The sequence below is a fragment of the Urocitellus parryii genome, chromosome 5 (genome assembly GCF_045843805.1).
Source record: "Urocitellus parryii isolate mUroPar1 chromosome 5, mUroPar1.hap1, whole genome shotgun sequence".
Classification (NCBI taxonomy): Eukaryota; Metazoa; Chordata; class Mammalia; order Rodentia; family Sciuridae; genus Urocitellus; species Urocitellus parryii.
The window spans coordinates 5,095,003-5,119,969 of NC_135535.1; the positions used below are offsets into that span (position 1 = coordinate 5,095,003).

Consider the following 24,967-nt stretch of genomic DNA (forward strand, 5'->3'; position numbering starts at 1 on the left):
TCCTTAGCTGGCCACCTGGGTCAGGCTGCCCGATTCCCTGAGGAGAGCCGAGCGGGACAGCAGGGAGGGGCCGGAGTCAGCCGGGGTGGGGGCGGAGGCCTCTGGCCCAGGAGCCCCCAAGTGGGGGCCTTCCGCGGAAGAGAGACCAGAGCCCTGGACTCCGACTCCAGCGTCCAGGGAGCCCCCCTCGCCCCCCAGCCTCACTCCTCAGCTGCCGTAGGCCTGGGCTCTGGGACGTGGGTCCTGCTGATGCCCAGCCCGGGCTGGGCACCGAGCCTGCCCTCTGCAGCCACAGAGGGGTGGCCAGGGCTCTCTGCACCTCAGGGGCTGCGTCCTCAGGAGCCCCCAGGCCTGGCCTCAGCCCCACCGAGACCAGGGCCTCCGACGGCCGCGTCTGTGCTGTTGAGGGTTCGGGCTTCTGGAAGCGTTGGGGACGGTGGGACGTGCCATCCCTGTGTCGCTGCCGGTGTCTGCCCCGGGGAGGAGAGGCCTTCGGGGAATGAGCCGAGCCACTGAGCTGGGCCCACCGCCAGGGCAACCGCCGAGGGAGGCCGGGGCTCATCTCCCACGGGGTGCGGGGCTCCGCCTGCACAAGTCCCCCCTCCGCCTGCCCCTTACTCTGGGACTTGGGCAAACTGTGTGACCCTGGAGCCTCCGTGTTCTCACCTGGGAAATGGGTGACCCAGGTGGTTCCCCAAGCCTCAGTGAGCTCAGCACCTGCCAGCCGCCCAGGGTCACTGCAGACGTCACCGTGGATACCACTGCGTCAGTGACCTTCCACTGGGGCAGCTGGGCAGGAGCCACGCCACCCCGGGCCCCTGGGATAGGGACCTCCAGGGCAGGGACAGGATGCAGCCGGCAGTGAGGTTGCCCGCCCAGCGCCATGGCAACTGCGGGGCGGGAGGGGAGGCCAGCCCAGGCCTGGGCGCCAGTCCAGCTCCTCTGCTGATGAGCAGCCTCGGCTTCAGTGCTGCCCTTTTCAAAACCCCGCGGATAAGAGCGTCATAATAGTTGGCACCGGTGGTCGTGGGGATTGGAGGTGGGAACTGAGAGGTTTCAGGTACCCAGATCAGTGACAGTGGGAACCCTCCAGTTACCCCCTGGCTCTGGAGGGAGAGAGCTTGAATCCTGTTCTGCACTCCAACTAGCTGTGTGACGTTGGGCTGGTTACGTGCCCTCTCTGAGCCTCGGTTTCCTGGTCTACAGATGGGCACAGTCTCCACCTCAGGGTTCTTACAAGAATTAGGTGAGTCGATCCAAGGAGCCTGCTTGGTGTGAGTTTTGGACATAGCCAGGGATAGTAAATCTTCCTGTCCTTGTTGTTATCGAGCCTCTGTGTCTAGTAATGGAAACAGGAGGAGGAGGTTGGAGCTCCTCTCTACTGAAGGGTGGAGGCCTGTGTTGCTGAGGGCTCGGCGGCCAGCGCCCTGCCCAGGTCAGCTGTGCCCAGGGGAGGGAGGGAGGGAGGGCCGGCAGGAGCCAGGGAGCCTCAGCTCGGGCGAAGCCTGAGGCCTGCGCAGAAGCTGCCCCGTGGGGCGGGGCTGAGGGCCACCCTGTGCTGTGCACAAGTGACCTCATCCCTAGCAGTTCAGTCCTGGGCAGAGCCGGGTCCAGCCCAGGGCTTCCTGTCCTTCCACCCAGAGGTCCCTGTGCTGAAGGAAACCCGTCCTGTCCCCCACCCCAGGAGGACATGCCTGCCCTGGGAGCCGTCAAGCCTTTGGATGTCACTTGGGAGGTGTGAAGGAGAACTGGGACCCGGAGGAAGGGCCCGGCCGTCCCTCCTGGGCAGTAGGGAGCACGGGCAGCTTCAGAGCGGGGAGTTGGGTGGCGGGGCCGAGTGGGTGGCAGGCCTCCTGAGGGGTCCAGCCACAGGGCCAGGGCAGGGTGTGAACCAGGCCACTGCAGCCACAGAACAGCCCCAGGGACCGGGCTGCTCCAGAAGTGGCCCTGCAGGTGTCCCAGACAGTGTCCAGGCCTGGCTGGCCTGGGGCATGCAGAGTGCCCCGGGAGGACTCTGCCGCTCCTTCCTCTGGTCCCCTGGGTGGGATCAGGGAGAGCAGCCCCGGGAAGGGCTGGCCTGGCCCCGCCGGGGGGCCTGTAGTCAGAGCTGCTGGCCTCCTCGGGTCCTCCTTGGGGCCTCCCGGGGCCTCCTCTGGCCTCCTCTGGCCTCCTCTGGTCCTCCTCGGGGCCTCCCCGGGCCTCCTCTGGCCTCCTCTGGTCCTCCTCGGGGCCTCCCCGGGCCTCCCCGGGCCTCCTCTGGCCTCCTCTGGCCTCCTCTGGTCCTCCTCTGGCCCAGAGTTCCCGGGAGGTGGATTCTGAAGACTGAACTTTGTTTCCCGCCACCTGTGGCTTCCCGCACGGGGGACAGGTGTCAGGCGGGAGTGGGAGCCATCTGCCCAGCGCATGTGGAGAGTGTGTTCCCTCCCAGATCACACTGGGCTTGCCGGTGGGCTGCCTGTCTCTGGGGACGCGTGGACAGTCACCTGTCCTGTCCTGAGGCCTGATTCCTGCTAAGAGGAGCCAGGTGTGGGGTACGATGCAGGAGGAAAGGGAAGGGGCGTCCACAGAGAGGCGTGGTGGCCCTGAGCACGGGTGGAGGGCTGCCAGCGGAGCCCCGGGGGATGGTTCTGGAAACTTCCAGCACCTCAGCATGGCCGTCCTGGCCTCTGTGGGAAGCTGAGCAGGAACCCAGCTGCGGAGGGCCCACCCCTGAGCGCTCAGGCCACCCCAGGTGACACTTATGTGGCTGGAATGCCACCCCCGCCCCACCTGTGCCCAGGCAGACGTGGCCAGTCACCCACCTGGCAGGACCCAGGTGCCACCCGCCCACACCAGAGGTGACAGCTGACTGCCGTCCTGGCTTCTGTGTGACTCAGAGCCCTCCTGGTGGGGGACAGGGAGAAGGCAGGCCATCCCAGGCCCCGGTGTGGCCCTGCTCCCCACGGTGCCCAGCTGGTTCCGTCCTTCCCTCCCAGGGACAGCACCGTCCCAGTGGGTCCCTGGGCGGGAGCACCACCCTCCCACCGAGGGCACCCCTGGACCTCCAGCTGGACCCTGGCACCAGGAGGCCAGCGGGCGAGGGCCTGGCAGAGTCCGCTCCGACTGGCGAGAGATCAGGAGACTTCGCTCCCGAGACTCAAACAACTGGACAATCTGTTCCGGATCGATTTAGCAGCACAGAGTGAAAAGAATCAGAAAAGACAGTGTGAAAGCTATTTTCTCCCGGCTCAGTGGGGAGGAGGCTGAGCCGGCCTCGATTTGCAGAAGTCCAAGGCTGACCCAGGCCCGTCACCTCCTCCTGCCCCTCCTCCCCTCTGGCCCGCCCCTGCCCGCGGCCGCCTCCCCCGCAGCCTGGTTGGGCAGCCAGGGGGTCTCAGCGGGGCACTGCCCAGGTGCCAGCCTCGGGAGCCCACGTGGACCTCGGGCAGATCTCAGTCATGTCAGGGCCTCTGTGTGGCCATGGACGCTGGGCAGAGAACCTCCTTCCTGCCCCCGGTCAGTGAGGCCCCGCTGCACCCCGGGCCCAGAACAGGCTGGCACCGTGGGTCCCTGAGAGTTTCCCGACTCAGGCTGGGGGGGAGGAGGACGGGGAGGGAGGACGCAGGACAGGACCCCGAGGCCTAACTGGGGTGACCTGTTGGTGGGGAGGTGGGGTCAGAGCCCATCTGCCATCTGCGTCCACGCCTGGCCTCCGGGTGCGCCGCCTCCTCCTCTGGCCGAGTGCTGATTGCGAAGTCCAGCAACACCGTGTGGTGGACCTGCCCCCAGGGGGACAGGCCCCCGGGCTGCAGGGAGCAGGGGTCTGCAGGTGTTCGTCCCTGGGGGGCGGGAGCAGCAGAGTCCCCAGAGGGCCTGTTCCCGACCCTGGGAGGGAGAGGAAGCCCAGCAGCGGGGAAGGGCTGGGTTTCACAGTGGCCTCTTCCCCCGGCCCCCACCTCCGCCCCACAACACTGAGGCCAAGAATCTGAGCCTGAAAGAACCTTGACTATGAAGTCAGACCCGCTTAGAACCAAATCCCAGGAGCTCAGCTGCTGTGTGACCTTGAGCAGGCGACTGAGCCTCTCTGAGGCCTAGTTTTCTCGTCTGCAAACCCAGGGCGGGAGCCCCCCTTTTACTTTTGAAAACTACAGGAGACGGGGCTGGACGGAGCAGGTACTCGGGAGTCTTCCTCCCGGCCCACCTGGTGAGGGGCAGCCACCTACAGATCTCGTCTGGGTTCTGCCTCCAGGGCGGCAGTCCCCACAGGTCCCCACAGCCGACAGAGGAGGTGGAAGCCACAGCACCAGGGCCTTCGGAGCCAGGGTATCTGAGCACCTGTCCCGAGGCACCCTGAGATGCGTGGATGGCCGGGTGGCCGCCTGGTGTCCTGGGGGGAGCCAGAGCCTGGTTGTCCTCCCAGATCTGCCACAGACGAGCTGCGGGACCCCCTGGCTCGATCCTCCTGCCACCCATGTGTGGCCAGATGGCACCCCACTACGGGAGAGGAGGTCACAGAGGCCCAGTCACCTGTCCAGGGCCAGGTGCACCTGTGCTTCCTGGCCACCCGCTGCCCGTCCAGGCCCGCTGCCGCCTCCCCCCAGGGGCCCGCCCCCGCCGTCCCAGTTCTCACTGGGATTTCTGCCGACAAAGCTCTTTCAAGAGCCCTGTTTGATGTTACCTCTCAGTTCCCGGAAAATTTGGAGCCACTGTCCCCCAGAGCGGCGTGCTAATTAGACCTCCGAATGCGTCTGCCCAGATGTCAACGCGGGCTACAGAACTCAGCAGTTTTTCTCCCATTTCTAAGCAACATTTGTTGTTTCTGCCAAGCAGGAAGCCCCCGTGGTGTGGGCAGGGGCGTCTCAGGTGCCAGGCCGAGCCCCTGGAGCCCCGGGCGCTGCCCCGTGCTCCTGGCAGGCCTTGGGCTGTGCTCCCTGGAGCCTGGGGAGGGGAGACACAGGGCCCCGGGCTCAGCGCACCCGGGGACATGGTGTGAGCACAGCTGGACCAGCTCTCCAGTTCCAGGGGGATGGGGAAGGGATTCAAAGTTACACGGAGGGACCAGTGGACCCGTGGTCCGGCTGCAGAGGAGGGTCACCCCCCGGGCAGCCGGGCTGGAGAGGAGCCCCAGCCCCAGGAAGACAGAGGAACACCCCAGGGCTCCGGCCTTGGCCTCCGTGTGGCTGCACCAGTTAGGCCTGACGGCAGGCCGGCCCCCGCCTGCCCCCACGGCCTGGTGACCCTCTCTCCAGGCACACTAAGAGGCCACTAAGGGCCATCTCCACAGACCCCAACAGGGGCCCCTGTGCACCTGCAGGGGCACGTGGGCCTAAGCTGGTGTCTGGTTTGGGGCGTGGGTGAGAAGGGCTCACCCTCTCCCGTGACGTCCCCGCGCCCCACACACTCATCTCCCAGGGTGACCCGCGGGGGAGGGGCCAGCCGACCACGATGGCCAGGGGCTGGTGTCATGGCTGAGGAGCTCAAGTTGGGGCTGTCGGGCCTGGGTGCCGCGGGCCCCGGGAGAGGTGTCCAGAGGAGGCCGTCCCTTCACGTCCGCGCAGTGGGCAGCAGTGGGCAGCGAGGGCTCGGGTGCTCGGGAGGGGGGACGGGAGCCTCTTCCTGCCACCTCTGGAGGTGCCCGTCTACCTCTCTGTCCAGCCAGGGCCTGAATGGGACCCACAAGGGTGAGCGCAGCTGACCAGACCCCGGTCATCAGTGGGCAGCAGCCCTTTTGAGAGGAGCGGCTGGTCCCCGCCTGCCTTGTGGTGGCCTCAGCAGCTTTGGTGCCAGTGACGCAGAGTGTGGGCGGGAGCTCGTCAACACCAGAAGTGGCCCCGGGCACCGGCTGCCACAGACCCGTGAGGGGTGGCCGGCCCCCAGGCCCGGGAGGGGCTCAGAGCACCGCTGGGGGCCTGGCGCTCTGCGCCACCCTGTGGTCTCCCTGGGCTCACGGCGGCCCCATTTGCATGATTTTGGAGTTGATTGGCCTGAAGGCAACTCCCCTTAATCACCGCTGACAAGTCTCTGGTTGGAGCAGCAGCTGCTGCCAATTAGCCGGTTGGTGACTTGGTTTGTTATAGCCGCTCCGCAGCGTCCCCTCCCTGGCTCCCGCCGCTCCCTTCACTACCCGCCACCCACGAACCTGCTGCGTGGTGCCCGGCAGGTGCTGCTGCCCACTTCTCCAACCTGCAGGCCAGCGCCCTGGACCCCCGGGCAGGGCAGATTGAGCTGTGGGTGCAGTGGCTCCCGGGGCGAGGGTCTGAGGCCGTCCTGGGAGGCGGGGCCTGGCCGAGGGTCTCTCCAACCAGGGCTGCCCGTTTGTGTGAATGAGTTCTATTAGATGGCGGCACCGCGGGAAGGTTGTCTGTGGCCACTTCTGGCCTACAATGGCAGGGTGACAGAGGCCTGGTGGCCCGGGACAGGGACTTCTACTGTCTGGCCACGTGTGGCAGGTTCCCTCCTCTGACCTACCAGTGGCTCTTGAATTTGAGCGGGCATCAAAGTCCCCGGAAAGCAGGAGAGATGAAGACCCCCAGCCCCCACACTCCGAGCCAGCAGAGGTGCCTGGGGTCCTGCCCTGGTCACTCGCCCTCCGAGGAGCTCTGTGTCCACGGGGCTGTGCTGGTGTGTGCGCCAGTGTCCGTCACTGTCACAAAACATCGGAGCTAACTGGCCCAAGAAGCGGGAGGGTCGCTGTGCTCACTTTGGGGGTTTCGGTCACGAGTCCCTGCTGCCTCAGGCCTGGCGAGGTGGCACATGGTGGTGGGGTGTGTGGTGGAGGGACACCCGAGGAGGAGGAAGAGAAGGGCTAGGTCCCAGTGGACCCCATGGTGGGAGACTTCCGATTAGTTCCACTCTTAGTGTTTCTACCACGTCCCAGCAGCGCCCAGCCGGCCCCCGTCCTTCAACACGTGCGCCTTTGGGGACATTCCTGATCTCATTCTAGCGTCTGGCCACCACCCCCAAGACAGATGGGGAACCTGAGGCTCCGTCTGGTCCAAGGCCGTGCTGGCGAGCTCTGGCCCTGGCTGGTGCCCATCCGACCTCGTCCAGGAGCGCAGCTGCCCAGCCGGTACCCGCTGGGGTCTCTTCCGAGTCTGGATTCCTCGCGGGGCCTGCTGTCGCCTCCTGGGGTGCAGCAGTGTGGCCGATGGGAGGGGGGCCTGTCTCTCGCGGCCTCTGTAGGCAGGTCGGTGATCCACATCTGTGTAGAGGTCACCCACGGTCACCTCTTGAGGACTGGATAGAGCCCATCCCCAGGTCTCTGAGTCACCCGAGGCCAGGTGACCACGCAGGGTTTAATGCAGGCAGCAACTCGGCATCTGCAGGGCCTCCCCAGCCTCTGCCCCGAGACCTGGGAGGTGTAGGCCCGTGGGGGTGGGACCAGGTGAGAGACGACCTGGGGATCCTGCGTTACCTGAGTCCTCCAGGTCAGATCCCCCTGAATTGCCAGGACATTTTATCATCTGGTGGCCCTCGCTTAGAAATGAGGGCCAGAGAGTTTGTGACCAGAACCCCCCCCCCCCCCGGGCAGTGTCCCCGGGACTTACCAGGAGGCTGGGAATCCAGCAGGGTCCGTCCTTCCTGGATGGGAAAATCCCAGTCCTGGGCGCAGGCAACGCGGCCTTCTGGGGAACGTGGGAACCCCCTCTGGCCTCTTCCAGACTCTGGATTATGTGCAAACTTTGTTTGATACTGGGATGGAACCCGGGGCACTCAACGGCTGAGCCGCCCCCAGCCCTTCTTTGTTTTATTTAGAGACGGGGCCTCCCTGAGTTGCTTAGGGCCTTGGTAAGTTGCTGAGGCTGGCTGTGAACTGGAGATCCTCCTGCCTCAGCCTCCCGAGCGGCTGGATGGCGGTCGCCGCCCGCCCCAGCCTGCACACACTCTTTAAGCCTTGGTGCCAGGTTCACCTGCTGCCCTCCAGGCCCGGGATGGGGTCCGTCCCTCTTCCTGGGCCTTGGTACTGTCCGCTGGTCCAGGCAATGCCCTCTTTGTTTGCTTGTTGTCAATGACAGGTGTCAGGATGGGACACCCTCAACACCCCTTTAGCCTGCAGCAGAGCACCTGCTCCTGGGCGCCCCAGGCCCTTGCTTCTGTGCCCTGTCACAGCTGTGTCCCTAGGGCTGAGGCTGGGCTTCTCTGACAGCTCTGGAGGCCTCGGTTCCTGTGGTGCTGCCCCTGATGGGGTGCGGGCGCCCTCCAGGTCCTCCCCTAGAAACAGGGCTGCTGACGCTCTGGGCAGACCCCTCTGGGCTCTGGGCGCCTTCCTCGAGAGGCGGACTGTCCCCTGCGGATGTCACCAGTGCCTAGTATAGAGGGCTCCTGCAAGGACCCGCCAGCCCCTCCTGACCTCAGGGACTGAGGCCCCAGAGGGGGTTCACAGGCTGAGTAGGAGCAGGTAGGGCTGGGATTGCCCTGTCCAGCCAGAGGCCTCTGTTCACCCCAGCCCTGGACTGTAGCCGGGGTGCAGAAGGCAGCGGGCCCGGAGACAGCTGCGTCAGGACCACAGGACGGTCACTCCAGGGTGCGGCAGCCCTGACCCCAGGCTGCAGCTGGGCCCACCCGGCCCACCCGGGCCCCACCCAGAAGGGCTGGGCTCCCCCCAGACCCACAGTGGCCTGGGCCTGGCGCCCGCTGACCACACAAGGCCCGGCACCTGCTGTCCTTTTGTTGGGGCTTAGGATTGATTGATGGTGACCAAGAGCCAGGAGGGGCCAGTGGCCCCAGGAGGGGAGTGGCCCAGGTCTGTCTGGGGTCTGGCTCCTGCCTCAGAGCCTGGCAGATCAGGACTGTGGACGTTTCCAGGTCTCTCTGGTGCTGGGCACAGGAGTGAGGCCGGGGTCCCTGCCCTGGGCAAGTGCCCAGGCCGAGGGCAGCCAGAAGGGCTGCAAAGCCCCCGCAGACATGCACCTTGTGAGAGGCCACGGTGATGGTGTCTGTCACCAGGGAGGTGGCCTGTGGCGAGGAGCCCTGTGTGGTCCACGCTGGCATGTGACCGCCCGGTCATGACCGTCTCCTCCACTGGCCTCTGTGTGGCCTTGACAAAGTGCCCATGAGCTCCTCTGCCTGGCGCCCTGTGTCCAGGTCCTCTGTGGGGTTGGGGACGGAGCTCAGAGCAGAGCCGGTGTGTCTGGAGAGCTTGGGCTGAGGGGCGAGCTGGACGCGGTGGCCAGCAGTGGGGCTGGGGAGCTCTGGCTCTCCCCCTGGCCCTCCCCTGCTGGCTCCCGGCGGGCCTGGCCTTCTGACCCTCGGTTTGGACACATGCGCTTCCTCGGCTCCCTTCCCACCCTGGGCGGGAGCCGCTTCCTGTTCTCAGCAGGCCAGCCCAGAGCGGCCAGGCAGAGGCCAGGGGACAGACCCCTGGCCCACTCAGGCCCCTGCATGTGTGGGGACCACGCTCCTCCTGAGTCTCCTTCCTGCACACAGTAGGTGCTCATATGGTGCACCTTCTCCACTTGCCCTTCCATGTCCTTTTTCTGGGCTCCCCACCCCTTCCTCACCGGCCCTCTTTCTGGATGGTCCCTGTGGGTTGTGGGGTGACCACCAGCACCCACTGTGCCAGGAGCACCCAAGCCCTGCCCACCTCTGGCACCATCCCTGGTTCCCTTCCTCGACCCCGCATCCATCTCAGCCCACCTCTGGGCCTTTGCACGTGCCAGGCAGTGGTGCGAGCCACCGCAGGCCCAGCCTCTGGTCTGGTGCAGGCCAGCCTACCTGTCCTACCTCAGCTCCCAGCACTGTGCCAACCCAGACCAGGCCAGGCCCTCCCTACGCCCTCAGGAGGCCCCAGGCTGTGGCACAAGGACGTTTGGCTGCTCTGCATCGTAGGAGGGATGGCGGGAGGGAGGATTCCTGAATGGAGAAATGACGCCGCTTCGGTCTCCTCCTGGGTGGGCCCTGCCAACCCCGTCAAAGTGGGGTGCTGCCCGGGCCTGATGGGGGCTGAGACTCGGGGCTTTGGCTCCTCTTCTCCTGGGTGCCTGGCCCCTGGCACCAAGGGAGGCCCCAGGAGAGCGCAGGGCCACCCACCGGCAGCGCTGCCCCTCCCCCGCCTGGCACTTGGAGTGAGTCACTCCTCATGTGATGTTTGTGCTCTCCACCGGGAAGTGCCTGCCGCGGGACTCCAGGCTGCCTTATCTCCTTCGTGCAGCCCAGCAATCCGTGGACATAGGCCCACGGTCGAGTTGCCAAGGGCTACGGCTGTCCCTGCCCACCCCCTGCGTAACCGGGGAGGCCGAGGGGGCCCGGGAGGCCCCAGGAGATCCCAGCAGCCAGGAGCTGCCCTCCCTCCCGGGCTCTGGCGTCCACACCTGCAGAGCAGGGTGACAGCCAGGCCAACACCCCGAGAGCCACAGAGCTCTAATGGGGACACGGTGGCTCAGGGAGAGGGTGTGAAACCGGGGACGGTAGGGACAGGGTTTAGAGCTTGGACCCAGGGCTCAGAAGGCAGGGGCCAGGGAGAGGGCCTTCTGTGGGCATCAGCTGGCCCGTCCTCCTGAGCGGGGCCAGCGGGGGCAGGAGCGGTCTCCAAGCCACCGCCCTGCTCAGCCGCCCACAGCCCCCTGCCGTCTGCGGGGCTCCCCCCACCCCCGCCTGGCCGCCACGTTCCGTCCAGGTGTCCACTCTTGGAGGTGAAGCGAGTGTGTATCCAGCACCTACTGTGCGCCAGGCGTGGTGGGGGATGTGGAGGCACGAAGCCCCCACCTCCGGGAGCTTGTCCCAGCAGGGAAGGAGGCCAAGCTAACGTGGGAGGGGACCTGGAGAACCAGGGCGTGGGGTTCAGACACGGCCGGCGGGGGGCCAGCTCTGCCCTCTAGACACTGGCCTTGGGAGGAGCGGAGTGGGCGACACCAGATACCCACCGTCTGCGGTGCCCCGCCGGCCTCTGCTCCGTTGCGCCCATCTTCTGTCCCCACCAGGGCGGCCATGGTTGCCTGAGCCGGTGAGGAAGCCGAGGCCAGTGCACTCACTCACCTGGTCACCCAGCGGGCAAGTGCTGCCACTCCACAGAGGTTGGGGACTGAGGGCGCTGTCACACAGGGCCACCGCAGCAGACCTGCTCCAAAGTACACCCGCGGCCCTGCAGCTCTGGGCCCATCCCTGCGCCTCTCTGAGCAGTGAAACAGAGACGCTCGTGCCCACGGTCACTCCAGCGGCCCAGCACGTCCACCAAGTGCCCACCTGTGCCCCGCCCCCACTGCTCAGGCAACGGGCAAAAGCAGAGTGGGCTCGGCAGGGCTGGCTCCGTGGTCACGCCAGTGACCCAGGCTGGGGGCCACAGGGCTCGGCTCAGGGTGCTGCGCTAGGCGCGAGGCCCCATCCCGTCCCTCACACCCGACAGCAGGTGGCCAGGTGGCTTTGACCAGTGTCTGTTTCTCAGATGTTGGCCCCAGCCAGCGCTGTGAGGGGACGTGTCCCAGTTCCTCCGGCGGCTGCCTCCTGCCAGCACAGGGGGGTCACAGGGACAAGCTTTGATCTTGCTTCAGGCAGCATCGAGTTGAGCAGTGTTTATTCCTGGACCTCGCATTCCAGGGACGTTTCATAACCTCCTCGCACGTGTCGTCCTGAAAACAGACTGTCACCAGGGGTGTGGGGAGAGGGCGGCCTGGGGGCCGGGGCCTGCTCGTGCCGGCCAGGGCAGTCCACGGTGTGCGAGGCCAAGGGGCCAGTGGGGGAGAGCAGCCGGGTCCCAGTCCCTGCCCGTGTGAGGCTCCTGCACACCCATGGGCACCTGCTGTCCATGCTGAATGCTCGTCCACGTTGACGCCAACATGACTGTCACTGACAGTCCTGCAAGTCTGGCCACTGAGCATCATGTGGCTGGCATGATGACCATCCCCACCCTGCCCAGGCCACAGGTCCCAAGGCTGGGGAGCCTTTCCAGTCCTGTGTGACGTGCCGCTCGGCCCACAGTGGCAGAGCGGCAGGGCCAGCTAGGGAAGGCCCCTGGGAGAGGGCCACTCCCCGCCAGGCCCAGGCTCTGGAGTGCGCCACCAGCTGCTGAGAGCCCAGGTGCCCGGGCAGGACCTTCACCTCCCCTGGCCTCCCGCCCTGCCCTGGGGAGGGGGGCGAGGTGGCTTGGGGCTTCCACAGTGACCAGCCTGTGTCCTTCTCTGTCCCCGGGGCTAGAAAATTCAGGGCCAGGGCCAGTGTGGCTCATGTCTGAAGAGGACCATGCCCCTGGGGCAGTGTCCTGTCCCTGACCCCTGCTCCCATGTGCCCTTCTCAGAGTGGCTCTGGAATGAGGACACAGATCAAGTCGGCCCAGGGGGTGGGGAGGGCCAGCGTTTTGGGAGCCCCCTGCAGGAGCCACGGGGTGCGGAGGAGAGGCCTGGGGTGGGCTCCCCGGTGGAGCCTCAGGCACCGAGCACAGCTGGGAACAGAACGTGCAAAGGCTCAGAGGAGCCACGGGCCTTGGAGGCTGAAGCTGGAGGAGCAGAGAGGGTGAGGCTGTGCTTGGAGGCCTTGGGGTGGGCGAGGCCGGACCTCCTAAGCAGGGTGAGCAGGCAGGCACTTTGGGAAGCCAGCCTGGGACTGCAGAGGTAGAGGCCAGCTGGTAGGACAGGTGGGCTCCATGAGGGCGAGGCTCCGGCACCCCGTCTCAGCTGTCACACAGGCGCCTGTGGATCACGTGCCCCATCAGCCCCTTCCAGCACAGAGGACTCTGGGACTCGGTGGCTCACCCAGGTCACATGGGTTTGGCCTCAGGCAGAGCAGCCCAAGCCCCAGGCCTGGCAGCCCTGGGTGGTCCCCGCCAGAGGAGATGCACTTGGCCAGCCAAGGAGGCAGGGTGGGCTGAGGAGGGGCAGCAGGAGACCCCAAGGCTGCCAGAGCTTCAGGCCAATGGTGTCCCCGTCACCCCCCACCAGGCAGTGGGGCCCTGCCCCAGGGTTCCTCCCCGCGGTCCTGGTGGCCTGGCTGATGTGCCAGGGACCTCCCGTCCCTGAGGGTCTAATTCATCTCCCAGCTCCGCTGCTGTCCACACGCCCTCCCCCGGCTCCCAGCCTTGCCAAATTTGGTGTTTAAAAATAACCCTCCAACCTCAGAACAGCAGTCCCCGGCTGACCCGGGCGGCGGACCACAGAGATGCGGCCGGACTCGTGATTCCAGGTCGAGAGCGCCCAGGGAGCCCGCGAGGCAGAGTGTCCTCCAGCTCTCCAAGGGTGGGCTCGGAGCTGCCATCTCAGGTGGCCCGGGAAGACAGACCTCACTGCGCTTGCTGGGGGCCTGGGGGCCTGGGACGCCTTTGGGGCACTGGGAGGTTGAGTGGTTTTGGAGCCTGCTTGGCCTCCTGCCTGCAGCCAAGGGCTGTGTGAGCTCCAGCACGTCACTCTGCATCTCTGAGCCTCAGTCTCTTCCTTTCTGAGATGATCTGCCTCCTGGGGCTGCGTGGGGTTCGCGGAGGTAACAGTGAGGTACTGGACAGTGTCCAGCTCACCCACCAAACAGCCAGGGGATGGCAGCCTCCAGGGGCAGCCCCCAGGGGCTCTGAGCACCCAGAAGCAGGGCCCAGCAGGCTGGGCAGCAAGTAGATGTGAGGGTCCCGTAGAGCAGACGTCACCTGTGGCAGGTCCTGGGTGGGGGTGCCCGGCTGTGTGACATGTCCTAGTCCCAGTGTTCATGGTCCCCAAACCCAGGTCCTCTGTGGCCCCGCAGAGGGCCCAGGCCATGGCTTTGGTCTTGTGACTGGGCAGGGAATGTGTGGCCCGAGGCAGTGACCGTCTAGGACCAGGCTGGCCCTGGGGGTGTCTGCAGCCACCTTCTGGCTCAGAGGGGACGGGACGTGACTGGCCTCCCCAGGACTCTGCCTGCAGCCCTGGTACTCCAGCCCTCGGGAGCCTGGGCAGTGACCGCTGTCCAGCAGGCGGGTGGTGGCTTTGACGCTCCGACTCAGGCCCGGCATGAGGTGGACAGGGGCCTGTCGGCCTGCAGAGCCGGGGAGCAGTGCCCAGGCTGGATGGCTGCACTCGGATGAGTTAGACGTGGGTGACCTGGCATCAGGCTCTGAGGTGGCTGTGATCTCAGCGCCACAGAAGGAGGCCTGGGGCTGGCTGGGTGCCCTCCAGGCCTGACACTGGGCCGTGCCCTCTGCTCTGGCCAGGGCCTGTGGGGTCATGGGTGGGGCTGGTGAGCACCCTCCACGCACAGCCAGGGGACAAGGACTCTCCTCTTTCATGTCCCTAGAACCCAGTGGGAGCCTGGCTGAGTTGGAGGTGGCAGGTGGCTGCTGAGGGAGGAGGGGCAACTGGAAACCCACAGACAGGCCGGGGGAGGGATGGGCTTCTAGGCAGCAGAGTCAAGGGGGCTTCCTGGAGGAGGTGGCATCTGAGCAGCTTCTGACTGAGCTGCTGCAGAATGGCGCCCCAGGGTGACTGACCCCCCAAAAACAGGCAGTGGACTTTGTAGGGAGTGGCAGCAGCAGGAAGAAGCCCTGCCCTGGTGCAGGTGGACCTGGGTCACTCACCCACTGGCCCAGTAGCTCCTGGACTTGAGCCCCTGATCAGAATGAGGGCAGCCCCACCCTATGGGTCCTGGAGCCTGGGACTTGACTCCGCCCCCAGCCCCAGCTTTCTCCGGTCTGCAGGTGGGGCCCAGGCGGGTGGTCATCTTGGGCCCAGGGCTCCGTTGGCGGCGTATTTCCAGGGTGGATCCTGCGGTTTCCCTGAAAGGAGATCTCTCCTAAGCACTCAGATGCTTTAATCTCCTTCGGCCTCCCAGGAGGCCAGGAAGGCACGGGAGGCAGGGGAGGCCAGGCTCAGAGCAATTAAGCGGCTCTCAGCCTGGGGAGCTGCAGGGCAGGTGGGAGGGGAGGCTCTGCGCTGTGCAGACCTGAGGGGCCCCCTCCCCGTCACCCCATGTCACCACCAGGAGTCTCGATGCCAAGGCTGCCAGCCAGGGGTGTTCTGCGGTCAGGCCCCCCCCCATCCTGGCACACCTCCTGGGGTGGGCACCCCGTGGCTCAGGCCCCTGGTGCCGCTCTGTGGCGGGCCGAGGTCAAGGCTGGGAGCCTGTGTTCCAACCTGTGCTGGTTTCCCACCTCTGGGTGTCAGAGTGGCTCCCCGGTTGCCGGTCCTGCAGGCTGACTGCCCACAGGATGCAGAGCTGCCTCCGCCCCCCTGGTGGCCCTCTGCCCTCCCTGACCGGGCTCCAGGAGCCGAGGGCGGGGTTCTGGGACAGTCTGAGCTGGGCATCGGCTGCCCTTCCCCGCTCCTCTTCCAGAGCCAGTGGTCAGCTGCGTCTCTGCAACTGTTCATCTCAGACTGTCTTCGGGGACACTCAGTGAGGGCCTCCCGAGTGGACCCAGGACTGACCAGAGGGAGTCTTCTCTGTGAGCAACAGGGAGGGGCTGTGCAGTCCTGCCCGCAGGCCAGGGCCCCCACCTGGCAGGGGCAGCCCTGGGGACCCCACTCCCCCAGGGACCCCAGGCGAGTGGGGCCCCCCAGTGCGTGCCCTTTTGTGACCGGCTTGCTTCCCTGAGCACAAGGTCCCCAGGTCCATCTGCCCTGTGACAGGGTCAGAATCCCCTGCTTTCTTAAGGCTGAACTGTGTGTCCCCGCTGTGTCCCATTGTCCCGCCCTCCGGGGAGTCCCGGGAACCTTCCCGCTCAGCTCTAGGAGGAGCTGGTGGCGGGGACCTGCTCCCAGCGCCGGGCGAGCTCCGAGCCTCGTGGCATTTTAAATATTCATTTGTTTGTGTGGCTCGTCGCTGTCCTCGCGGAAGGCACACGGCTCTGCCTGGTGCTGTTTGGCTTCTCTTTAGTCCCCGCCGTGTCCCCAGGGCCTGGGAGCCCCTGCCCGGTGCTCGCCCTCGGACCAGGGGTTAATGGAAGTCCCCGTTAGGGACGCGCGGTCCGCGGGTTATTTCCACCACCTGAGCCGTCGTCCTCCTCTGATTCAGTCTCATTTTGCGGTGAAAAGAAAAGGAGGTGACAGGTGACGGGTGGGAAGGCCGTTCATTCCGGAGAGGAAATTGGATGGCTGGATTCCACCCTCGCCGCCCTGCGCCCGCCGCAGGTCCCCGCCGGCGACAAAGCCGGCCGCCCACACCCAGCCTCCCCCGGGTCTCATTAAACAGGCGGCGGCGCTGCACGGATCGATGCCAGCCAAACGATGACCAGTTGTGGCCCGCGGTCCCGGAACCGGCTCGCCCTGCTCCTGTCCCTGCTGTTCTCCGCAGGTAAACCCTGGAGGCGGGCGGGAGGGGCGTGGTCAGCGGGGCCAGCCGGGCGCCGCCCTGGTGCCCTCCGACCAGCTCACGCCCATGGCGGGCGGTGAGGACCTACTGTGCACAGCACCCTGCTCCCTCGCCCGGGTGCTCCAGGGAGAGTCCGAGGGGCCTTTGCGCACAGCCCTACCCGTCCACCAGCAGCTCAGGTCGCCCGCGGTATAGATAAGGACCCTGAGGCTGGGGCACACTTGCCTGAGCCAATACAGCAGGCTGGGGGCTGGGAACCTGGCCCAGGCAGAGCCCCGGTACTGGGGCCACCCCACGGGTGCCACACCAGCTCCCCACGATGTCCCCTATCAGACTCCCAGTTACAAAGATGGGCATGCACCGCTCCGAGCTGGGGCTGACCAGAGAGGCCTCCCTTGCCCTCAGCAGAAGGGCGGCCCAGCACATCAGCCAGCGCCCGCTCTGAGCAGGGCCAGTGCCGCTCTGCCGGAGGCTTCCTGTCCTTCCTGCTCCTCCTCTGTCCACTGTCTCTGCCTCCGACTCTGTTTCTCTCTGAGCCACTGATGTCCCCTGGTGGTTTCCAGCCCCCACCACGCTGCTGGGCACAGCTTAGAGGGAGGCCAGGAGGGGCTGGGAGTGGGGGTCCCCCGGCAGGGGCTCCCCATGCATGGGCTCCTCTGGTCCTCACTGTCCCCTGGGGCAGAAGAACCTCTGGCCTCCTCCTACAAATGAGGAAAGGACTCTGAGCAGGAAGCAGCTGCCCGTCAACTCCTGCTGTGTGAGGAGGGGAGCAGGGCACTGCCCTGAGCCAGCACAGCCTGCTGCTGGCCCACAGGGGAGCCAACCTGCCTTCCCCAGGGAGGGGAGGGGGCCGAGGGGCCAGGTAGCCCCGGGACGCTCCAGCAGTCCTGGCTCCTAGCCCAGGGCTCCCTCGGCTCAGGGAGCTGCAGGGCTTCCTGGTGGCCGCCAGTGGCCAAAGCTGGTGGCGCTGACTGTCCAGCGGTGCTGACACTGTGAGCTAGGTGCAGGGCAGGACCCTTCTATGTGCTGGGCCAGCCCCCGCCAACCCTGTGTCTACACCCCTGGCTCCTGCCAAGGTGTCCAGGCCCCTCAAGGCCAGCTCCTCCCTGCCGCCCTGCCCACCCCAAGTCCTGTGGCAGCTCTGGGGCCTGTCCCAGAGCCTGGGCCGGTCTTTCTGGCTAGCACATGGCCTCTGGCTAGCTGGTCCCTCCCAGCTGCCCACAAACAGGTGTGAGTAGAGCCACGGCAGGGCTTCCCAATGGACTGGGACCGAGGCAGGATTGATGGCCACGGCCACCCTCAGCTCTGGCCCTGGCCTGTGGCTCCGCCAGGTTGGGGTCCCACCTAGCCCATGGCATCCCTGGTGGGCTTCCTGGACAGACTGAGGGCCGTGCCCCAGAGCTGATCTGGAAGGACTACGAGGGGCCTGAGAATCTGCTTTGGGACAAGTCCCCAGGGGTGCGACAGGCCAGGCCAGGGACCATGCCTTGGGGCCCACTGCCCTGAGCCTCACTTTGCCCTCCCTTCAGTGGAATCCATGATCTCTGTCAGCAGATGCTCCATCTGGGCATGTGCAGTCACCTCTGCGTCCTGGGAGAACGGTTTCCCAAGGTCAAGGGGGTCAAGGGAGCCCAGAGGCCCCTGTGCTCCACCCGAAGAAGAGGGTGCTGTCCTTTAGGGAAGGGGCACAGAATTTGAGTGGGGGCACCCCAGCCAGCCTCTGCACCGGGAGCCTGAGGGGCGCCGCCCACCTGCCAGCCCAGCCCCTCCTGGCCTCCCAGGAGGCACGCCTTCCTGGCCTCCCCGGAGGCACAGCCTGGGGGTGAGTGTGGGTGCAGCCTAGTAACCTCGGCAGACAGCTCCCAGCTCGCTGGCTGGCGGAGGCTTTGCAGAGCCAGTGCCTCGTGGTTGGAGAGGCGCATTCAGCCCGCGAAGCCCCTTTTCAGCGATACAAATTAGATACAGGATCCCTTTTATGAAGATACTAATTAAGCCTGAGGCAGCGGCTCCAGGGCTTCCATTGTTCAGCCTGTACTCCAGTGTGTCACCCGGCCTCCCTCCGGAGCTGGGGGTGGGAGAGCAGAGTGCTGGCTCCCTGCAGTGGGGAGGGAGCCTGGGAGGCCTTGGGCAGGGCAGGGCAGCAGGTGGGCAGGACCGCTGGCTGGAGGGGCTGCTGCTAGAACCCAGTCTCCTCCATGCCCCTCACCCCAGGGGCCAGCCTGTCTGCAGTGGCCCCACCCAGGAACCGGTGGAGTCCAAGCAGGCCTGGGTTCATTCCTGCTCCCCTGCTTCCCAGCGCAGCCGCGTCACTGCAGGCCTCTAAGCCTCAGTTTCCCTGTCTGTAAAGGGGGGTTCCCAAGCCCACCTGCTAGGGTGGCCGCTGGACTAGACGGGATGGGCCTGGGAGGGCAGAGTGGCCGCTCAGTTCCTGTGAGTGCTTCTAGCTGCTGGAGGGGTCCCCGTGAGGGGGCCCTGGCTCTTCCCTGGAGGAGCCCCAAGTCCCTGGCCTCAGAGTCCACAACCAGGGCTTCTGGGAGAAAAGAGCCAGCAGGCTTCCCGGGGGGGAGGGCCAGCAGGACTGGACCGCTGCCCATCCTGCCCCTGGGCACAGTGGCCGGGGTCCCACCAAATCTGGCGACCTGTTTTGCAGTCTCCTCCGCGCATTTCCGGGTCTGCGAGCCGTACACGGACCACAAGGGCCGCTACCACTTTGGCTTCCACTGCCCCCGGCTCTCTGACAACAAAACCTTCATCCTCTGCTGTCACCATAACAACACGGTCTTCAAATACTGCTGCAACGAGTCTGAGTTCCAGGCGGTGATGCAGGCGAACCTCACGGCCAGCTCCGAGGGCTACATGCACAAGTGAGTTCCAGCCAGCCCCAGGGCAGGTGCACCGTGACCCCGGGGAGCGTGACCCCCGGGAGGGGCCCAGGCAGCCCCACGAAGCCTCCGGGGCCTGCCCTCTGAGAAACCCGAGTGCCACGCCCACTCTCAGGCCTGCTAGAGGCTCCCTGGGGTCGTGTGCAGAGTTTCAGGTAGAGCAGGTGCCAGCGCCTGGAGTCCCTGGGCCCAAGTCCCCGCGTTCATTCAGCCTTGTTCAATCATACGGATGGACACCATCGACTCAGAGGTGGACCCTGCAGTCCTCCCCTAAGTGACGAAGACACATTGAGATCAGGCTCCTGAAGGGGGGACCGAGGTATGGGAGCAGAGATGGCAGGGGGGAAGCAGGGGATGGCTAAGTCCAGGCCTGGAAGATCAAAACGGCCTTTTACTGTGGACCTCACTGAGCATCTCCACACGAGAGGGCCGTTTGTGCTTGTCACTGTGAGCTACCTGAACGTGTCCCTTTGCATTTTGGTCTTTTTATTTATTTATAGGAATTCTTTATATATGAGAAGAAAAATTTTCGTGTTGTGCCTTTGATTTGGTGATTTTTTTCTCATACTTAATTTTAATTGTTATGCAATCACATTATTTCCAGTTTTTTTCTTTTACGACTTCTGGGTTTTATATCATAATGAGCAAGGATTTCCCTAATGGGGTTATTAAAAATCCCCCCATGTCATCTCTACTTTTTTTATGTTTTACTTTCTTTTTAAAAAAATCTATCATTTATATCAAAAGACTTATATTGATATAAGTTTTGAGCTAGGAATTCAATTTCATTATTACTGGTGTTGTTTTTTTTTTCCCCAAATGGGGAGGCCACTTGTTCCAACACCATTCACTGAACCGTCCGTCTCCTCTCTGCTGGTGTAAAGTGCAAATATCATGTACCATAATGTGCTAAACTGGAGTGTCAGGCAGATGGTGAGACTCTCCGTGATCCATTGGCTGGTGTCTCAGTGTCTCACTCTACTAACGACGGTGATCTTTAGTATGTTTTCACATCTCGGCTTATTCGCCGGGCTCTTGGTTATATGAACGTTTGAATTAGCTTGTGTAGTTCTGCAAAGAAACAGAAACAAACAAACAAACAAAAAAACCCCACCAACCTAATCATGATTTTGAACTGAGCTCATTTTGAATTCATAGGTGAAGCCAAGAAATGACTTTTCATATGTGGACTGTTTATCTCCAAGGACACAGTACATCTCTATGGGTTCGCATTTTCCCTCATAGCCCTTCACAGTTTTCTTCGTAGAGATGTTGTACAATAAGCTTTGCGTTTACTCCTACTTGTTTCTTTTCATGTTGCTATTATAAATAAGGTGTTTCCTTCTACCCTGTCTTCTGACTGCTCAGATGATAAAGGTGATAAAAGCTAATCATTTCTATTTATGAATTTTGTGAATTTCGTACTCAGCCAGCTTACTAAAATGTCTTATCTTTGTCACACTTTTCCAGTTGATTCTCCTGGGTTTCCCGTTAGGATGATTTTGTCTCCTACTTTCTAACGAGCGTGCCTCCCTTCTTTTTTCTTGTCCAAGTGTGTTGGCGAGTACCTCTAAAACAACGGTGTCGGCTCCTCTTTACGGGTCAGGCATTCTTTCTTACCTTCCTCCTAACTTTCATGAGATGCTTCAGATATTTTCCCAGAAAGCAGGAGGCTGGCTCTCAGGAGACATGGGCTTGAAAGGGGTGGTTGTGGAGCGCTGTGAAGGGATCAGCAGGACCGCTGGGGGCAGTGGGCTGGGAGCTGAGCCTCCATCTCTCCGTCTGTCGCGGGGACTCCCAGGGCTTTGCATCATGCTGTGCTCACTCAGGGGGAAGCTGCGTCCTCCCTTTGGTTGGGCAGGAGATGCCAACTCCCCTCCTCCCCCCAGGCCAGCTCCCCATCCTGCCTTCCTCAAATGCACGGCTTCCCCTGAATATCTTGCCATCTGCTCAGGCCTTAGAATAATTCTGTGTGTGAAGTCGCTGCGCGAGCCCCGTCCGTCACAGCGGGACTGGAACCAGGCCTGCAGTTTGACCCGAGCCTTTTCTAAGAACAGGGGCTAATTCGTGAGGGAGCAGAGCGGCACCAGGACGGGGTCAGGACCCCGAGGGGCTGCGGGGGCCGTGGAAGCCTCTCGGAGGCTTGGCAACAAACCAGACTGTGCAGGGGCTGGCGCCTGGCGCCTGGGATCCTTGTTCCGGAGCCCACAGGTTTCTATAATCTGCACACTTCCCGGGATTGCACGTGGAATACGCCACGGTTCCAACCCCGGGGCCGCTGGCTGCTCGCCAGCAGCTGGACCACAGAGGAAGGCCTTTGTGGAGAGGACGGGACACGTGGGAACTGGAACTTGAACTTGCGCTTTTACTCCTCGACCTTAAGAAGCGCCCAGGGAGCGCCTCGGGCAGGCTCTGCGCCCACACTCCCGCCTGCCTCAGCGGCCACCCGTCCTTAGCCATGTCACACTGGGGGAGATGGGCACAGAGCAGGTGAGCCACCTGCCTGGGGAAGGCGCGTGGTGGAGCCCGGGAGGCCTGGAGTTGCCTGGGAATCCTGGAGCCTCGCGGGTGGAGGCAGACCCACCCCAGCGGGGAGAGGCCCAGACAGGGCTGTGCCGGCCTCCCGGACCTTGGGCAGGTCATTCTTTGTTGCCCTGCATGTCCTGGGCTGTGGGGCAGGCTGGCCTCTCCCACCAGATGCCAGCAGCCCTCCTCCCACCGTCCCGGCCTCGACCCACGGTGCGGGTGGCCCGCGCACCCCTGCTCCTGTGTTCTCCAGCGTCTTCCTGCCCCCTTCCTCCCTGGGGGTGGGAGGCCTGGTGTGGTGAGCCCCCACAGACCTGGACTCCACCCACCCGCACTCTGCGTCCTGGAGGGAGGCCGGGGCGTCCAGTGTGCTGAGAGGCAGGCGGGAGCCCCCGGCCCAGGAGCCTCCACCCGAGATCCCTGCAGGAAGTTCAGGGGTGACTGGGGACCCGGGGTGGCAGGGCCTCCTGGGGTGCGGAGGTGCTGGGACCCTCTCCTGAGGGAACCTGGGGCCAGGAGGGCTCTGAGCTGTCCTTGTGCCTCCAGGACGGTGCACGGGACAAGGGGGCCCTTGAGCACCTGGGGTGACCAGAGGCCCAAGGACAGCTTGGGGCTGTGGCCCCACAAGGGACGACCTGGGGACGGATCAGGGCCTCGGGAGCCCCTGTCCAGCTACCTGGGCTCCAGGACTGTGGGCCAAGCCCAGGTGGGCTGGTGGCAGAGGGGCAGCTGGGGAGTCTCAGGTGGGAGCCAGCATCAGATTGTCACCAGACGGTGGGGACGGGGCCTGCGTGTGCCCCAGGAACAGGCAGAGCCCACCTGGGCTGTGGCCATCCTGCCCTGCAGAGCCCTGGGCACACCTGGTCGCAGGCCCTCTGGGGTGCGCTCTCCCCAGCCTCTAGCAGCCGCTCTGGGAGGAAGAGAGCCCAGTCGGGTGGAGGCTGGTGAGCTCACCTGTCCCAGGTGACAGCTAGAGCCGGGTGGGAGCCCCGTCCTGCTCCTGGCCTTGTCGGGAGAGCCTGGACCTGTCGGGCTCCAGGGCTCGCACCAGGTCTCAGCCAGAGCCCGGAGTCCCAGGGCCCTGGACCTGCACCTGCCAGGGCCTCACCCCGGCCAGCGGTCAGCCCAGAGGGACAGCAGCTGGAACGCGGCCCCCACCGTCCCTGTGGCTGAGTCAGTGGGAAGAGGGTGACCGGGAAGGGGGCACTAGGCCTCCTTTATCTGCGCTTCTCTGGAGGAACAGGGGTTTCTTGGCCCTGGCAGATGCCTCCCATCACCCGCCGCAGCGATGTCACCTTCCGGCCACGCCAGGGGTGCTCAGGCCGTCCTGGGCAGGCAGCTGGACACCCGCCCAGGTCTCGGGCCCCCGACCCTGGGCCTCCACCCAGGGCTCAGGTGGGCAGGCACCAGGGCAGCAGCTGCCCCTCCCCGAGGCAGGGAACAGCTCGGAGGCCTGGGCACTGCTGCTGTGGCATGGGCACAGGGTGCAGGGTGCGGGCACAGGGCGCAGGGCTCTCCCCACCTCCGCGAGACCCACCCGACGGCCTCCTTCCCCATGTCGGGGGCACCCCGATGTCTGGGTCCCAGCCTCCCCCACGCCACCTCGCGTCCCTGGTAACAGGCCTCAAGCTCAGGGTCCAGCCCCAGGGTGGGGTCAGAGGTCACCAGAGTGTCTTGTCCCCCACTCGACCCTGCCAGGCCCTGCTGGGTGTCGAACTTCCGCTCCCCACACGCAGGAAGACTGGAGAGCTTCTAGAACCCTCTTCCTGACCCGAGGGCCCTCCGCCTCCAGGGAAGGGAAGGAGCATCCTGAGGACCTGCCCCGGTTGGGGCCTGACTCGCTGCCGCCGCTGCAGAGAGCTGCCCACGCACGGGAAGGAGGCCCTGCCCGACCCGCTCTCTGGGGCTGAGGCTCAGAGACAGTGAGAAGAGGCCTGGAGCCACACAGCACTAAAGGACACGCAGGGCCGCTCCTCTGTCCCAGGGTCCCGGCTCAGCGAAGGGTGATGAGCACCGAGTCCCGGGGCCTGGGGACAAATGCTGTTTCTGGCTCCTGCTGTGTCCCTGGCTGAGGAAGTGGCCTCCCGGGGACATCCCAGGTGGAGACACCAGGCGCTGGCTCAGGGCTACTGCGGGGCCGTGGCAGCTGCCCTGCTGCATGGACCACCGCCATCCCGCCACCCACCGGCCCGCCCAGCCCTGATGGTGGGCCTGAGTCCTGGACAGGAAGCTGTGAGATCACCTCCCTGGCACCGAGGACTGTGCCCGGCCCAGCTGGTCACATGACCAAGCCTGTTTTCAGAGGGGCATGGGTGCCCCTCTGAGATGCCCCCAGGGAGTGGCGGGGACACTGTGACAGGAACAGCCTGCCTCCCTGGGCTTCCTGGGCCCGAAGCCAGACCCTGCCACGACTGCTGTGTGGCTTTGAGCAAAGCCCTGTGCCTCTCTGGGCCGAGGCCTCTCCAGCCTCCCTCTGGGCCTTCGTTGAAGGAGCCAGCGCTTAGTGGGTTCTCTTTCCAGGCCCTTCCTTGAGGCCCACGGCTTCACCACGGAGCAGGCAGCAGAGTGATCCCTTTCACAGACGAGGGAGCGGCCGCTCAGCTCCCTGAGTTCCACAGGGAGAATCTGCAGAACCAGGGTTTGAACCTGGTATCCTGGCCTCCGCGTCCCCCAGCCAGGCCCAGCAGGACTCTCCTGGACCCTGGAGCGGGGCAGGGCCGGGCGTGCTCGCAGGCTGAGCACAGCTGCTCTGGCCCCAGGAGACGGGGACTCCTCCATGACTCAGTGACCGTGCCCAGCACTCCCAGCTGCCGCTGTCCCTGGCTCTGCGGGCCTCGCGTCTGCCCCGAGCGCAGCCCCTGCTCTTGACCCTGGGCCGCTCCTCACACACGACCAAGACCGGCATCCGGGTGGAGTTAGCTTCCAGCTCACCTACTTTTAATTAGATTTTTAAAATCATACCAGGCCTGACTCCCCCAGCTGGCCGACCTCCAGGGCAGGACAGGGGCAGGAGCTGCTCGGGGACAGGTCTGTGACCTGGTGGCCCAGCCTGCCACCCCCAGGCAGCAGAGGGGACCTGGTGCTGGTGGCACCAGCAGGGAGGGGCCGGGTGGGCAGCGGGTGGACGCCAACACCAGCCACTGGCCACGGAGCGCGATGACGGTGACCCTCGGCCAGGAGCTCTCGGAGGAGGGAGAAGCGGAACAAGCCCTCGGTCTCTGCAGAGGCTGGGCCAGGGCCAGTGGGCACAATGGGCAGAGGCAGGAGACCCCTCGGTGACACTCAACTCCAGCCCTCTGAGCCCCAGGCCTGAGCCCGGGGACGAGCAGCTCCCGCCCCTGGGCCACCTCCGGCAGGCGACTCTGTCTCTCCCGCGTCTTTCCTCG

At 64.9% G+C, this 24,967-nt stretch overlaps 1 protein-coding gene across 5 annotated transcripts in view; it reads left to right on the forward strand.

Moving 5' to 3' along the window:
- The window catches only part of Shisal1 (shisa like 1), a 95,198-nt gene that overhangs the window by 45,920 nt on the left and 24,311 nt on the right, over positions 1–24,967 (forward strand). For 3 of the 5 annotated variants that reach the window (XM_077798996.1, XM_077798995.1, XM_077798997.1), the window contains exons 2-3: positions 16,054–16,155; positions 18,824–19,037. In XM_077798996.1, coding sequence (XP_077655122.1) covers positions 16,089–16,155; positions 18,824–19,037 — 281 coding nt within the window. In that variant the 5' untranslated portion in view covers positions 16,054–16,088. Of the gene's footprint in view, positions 1–13,319; positions 13,395–15,255; positions 15,308–16,053; positions 16,156–18,823; positions 19,038–24,967 lie in introns of those variants that run through there. The other 2 variants (XM_077798998.1, XM_077798999.1) reach the window with 2 other exon arrangements.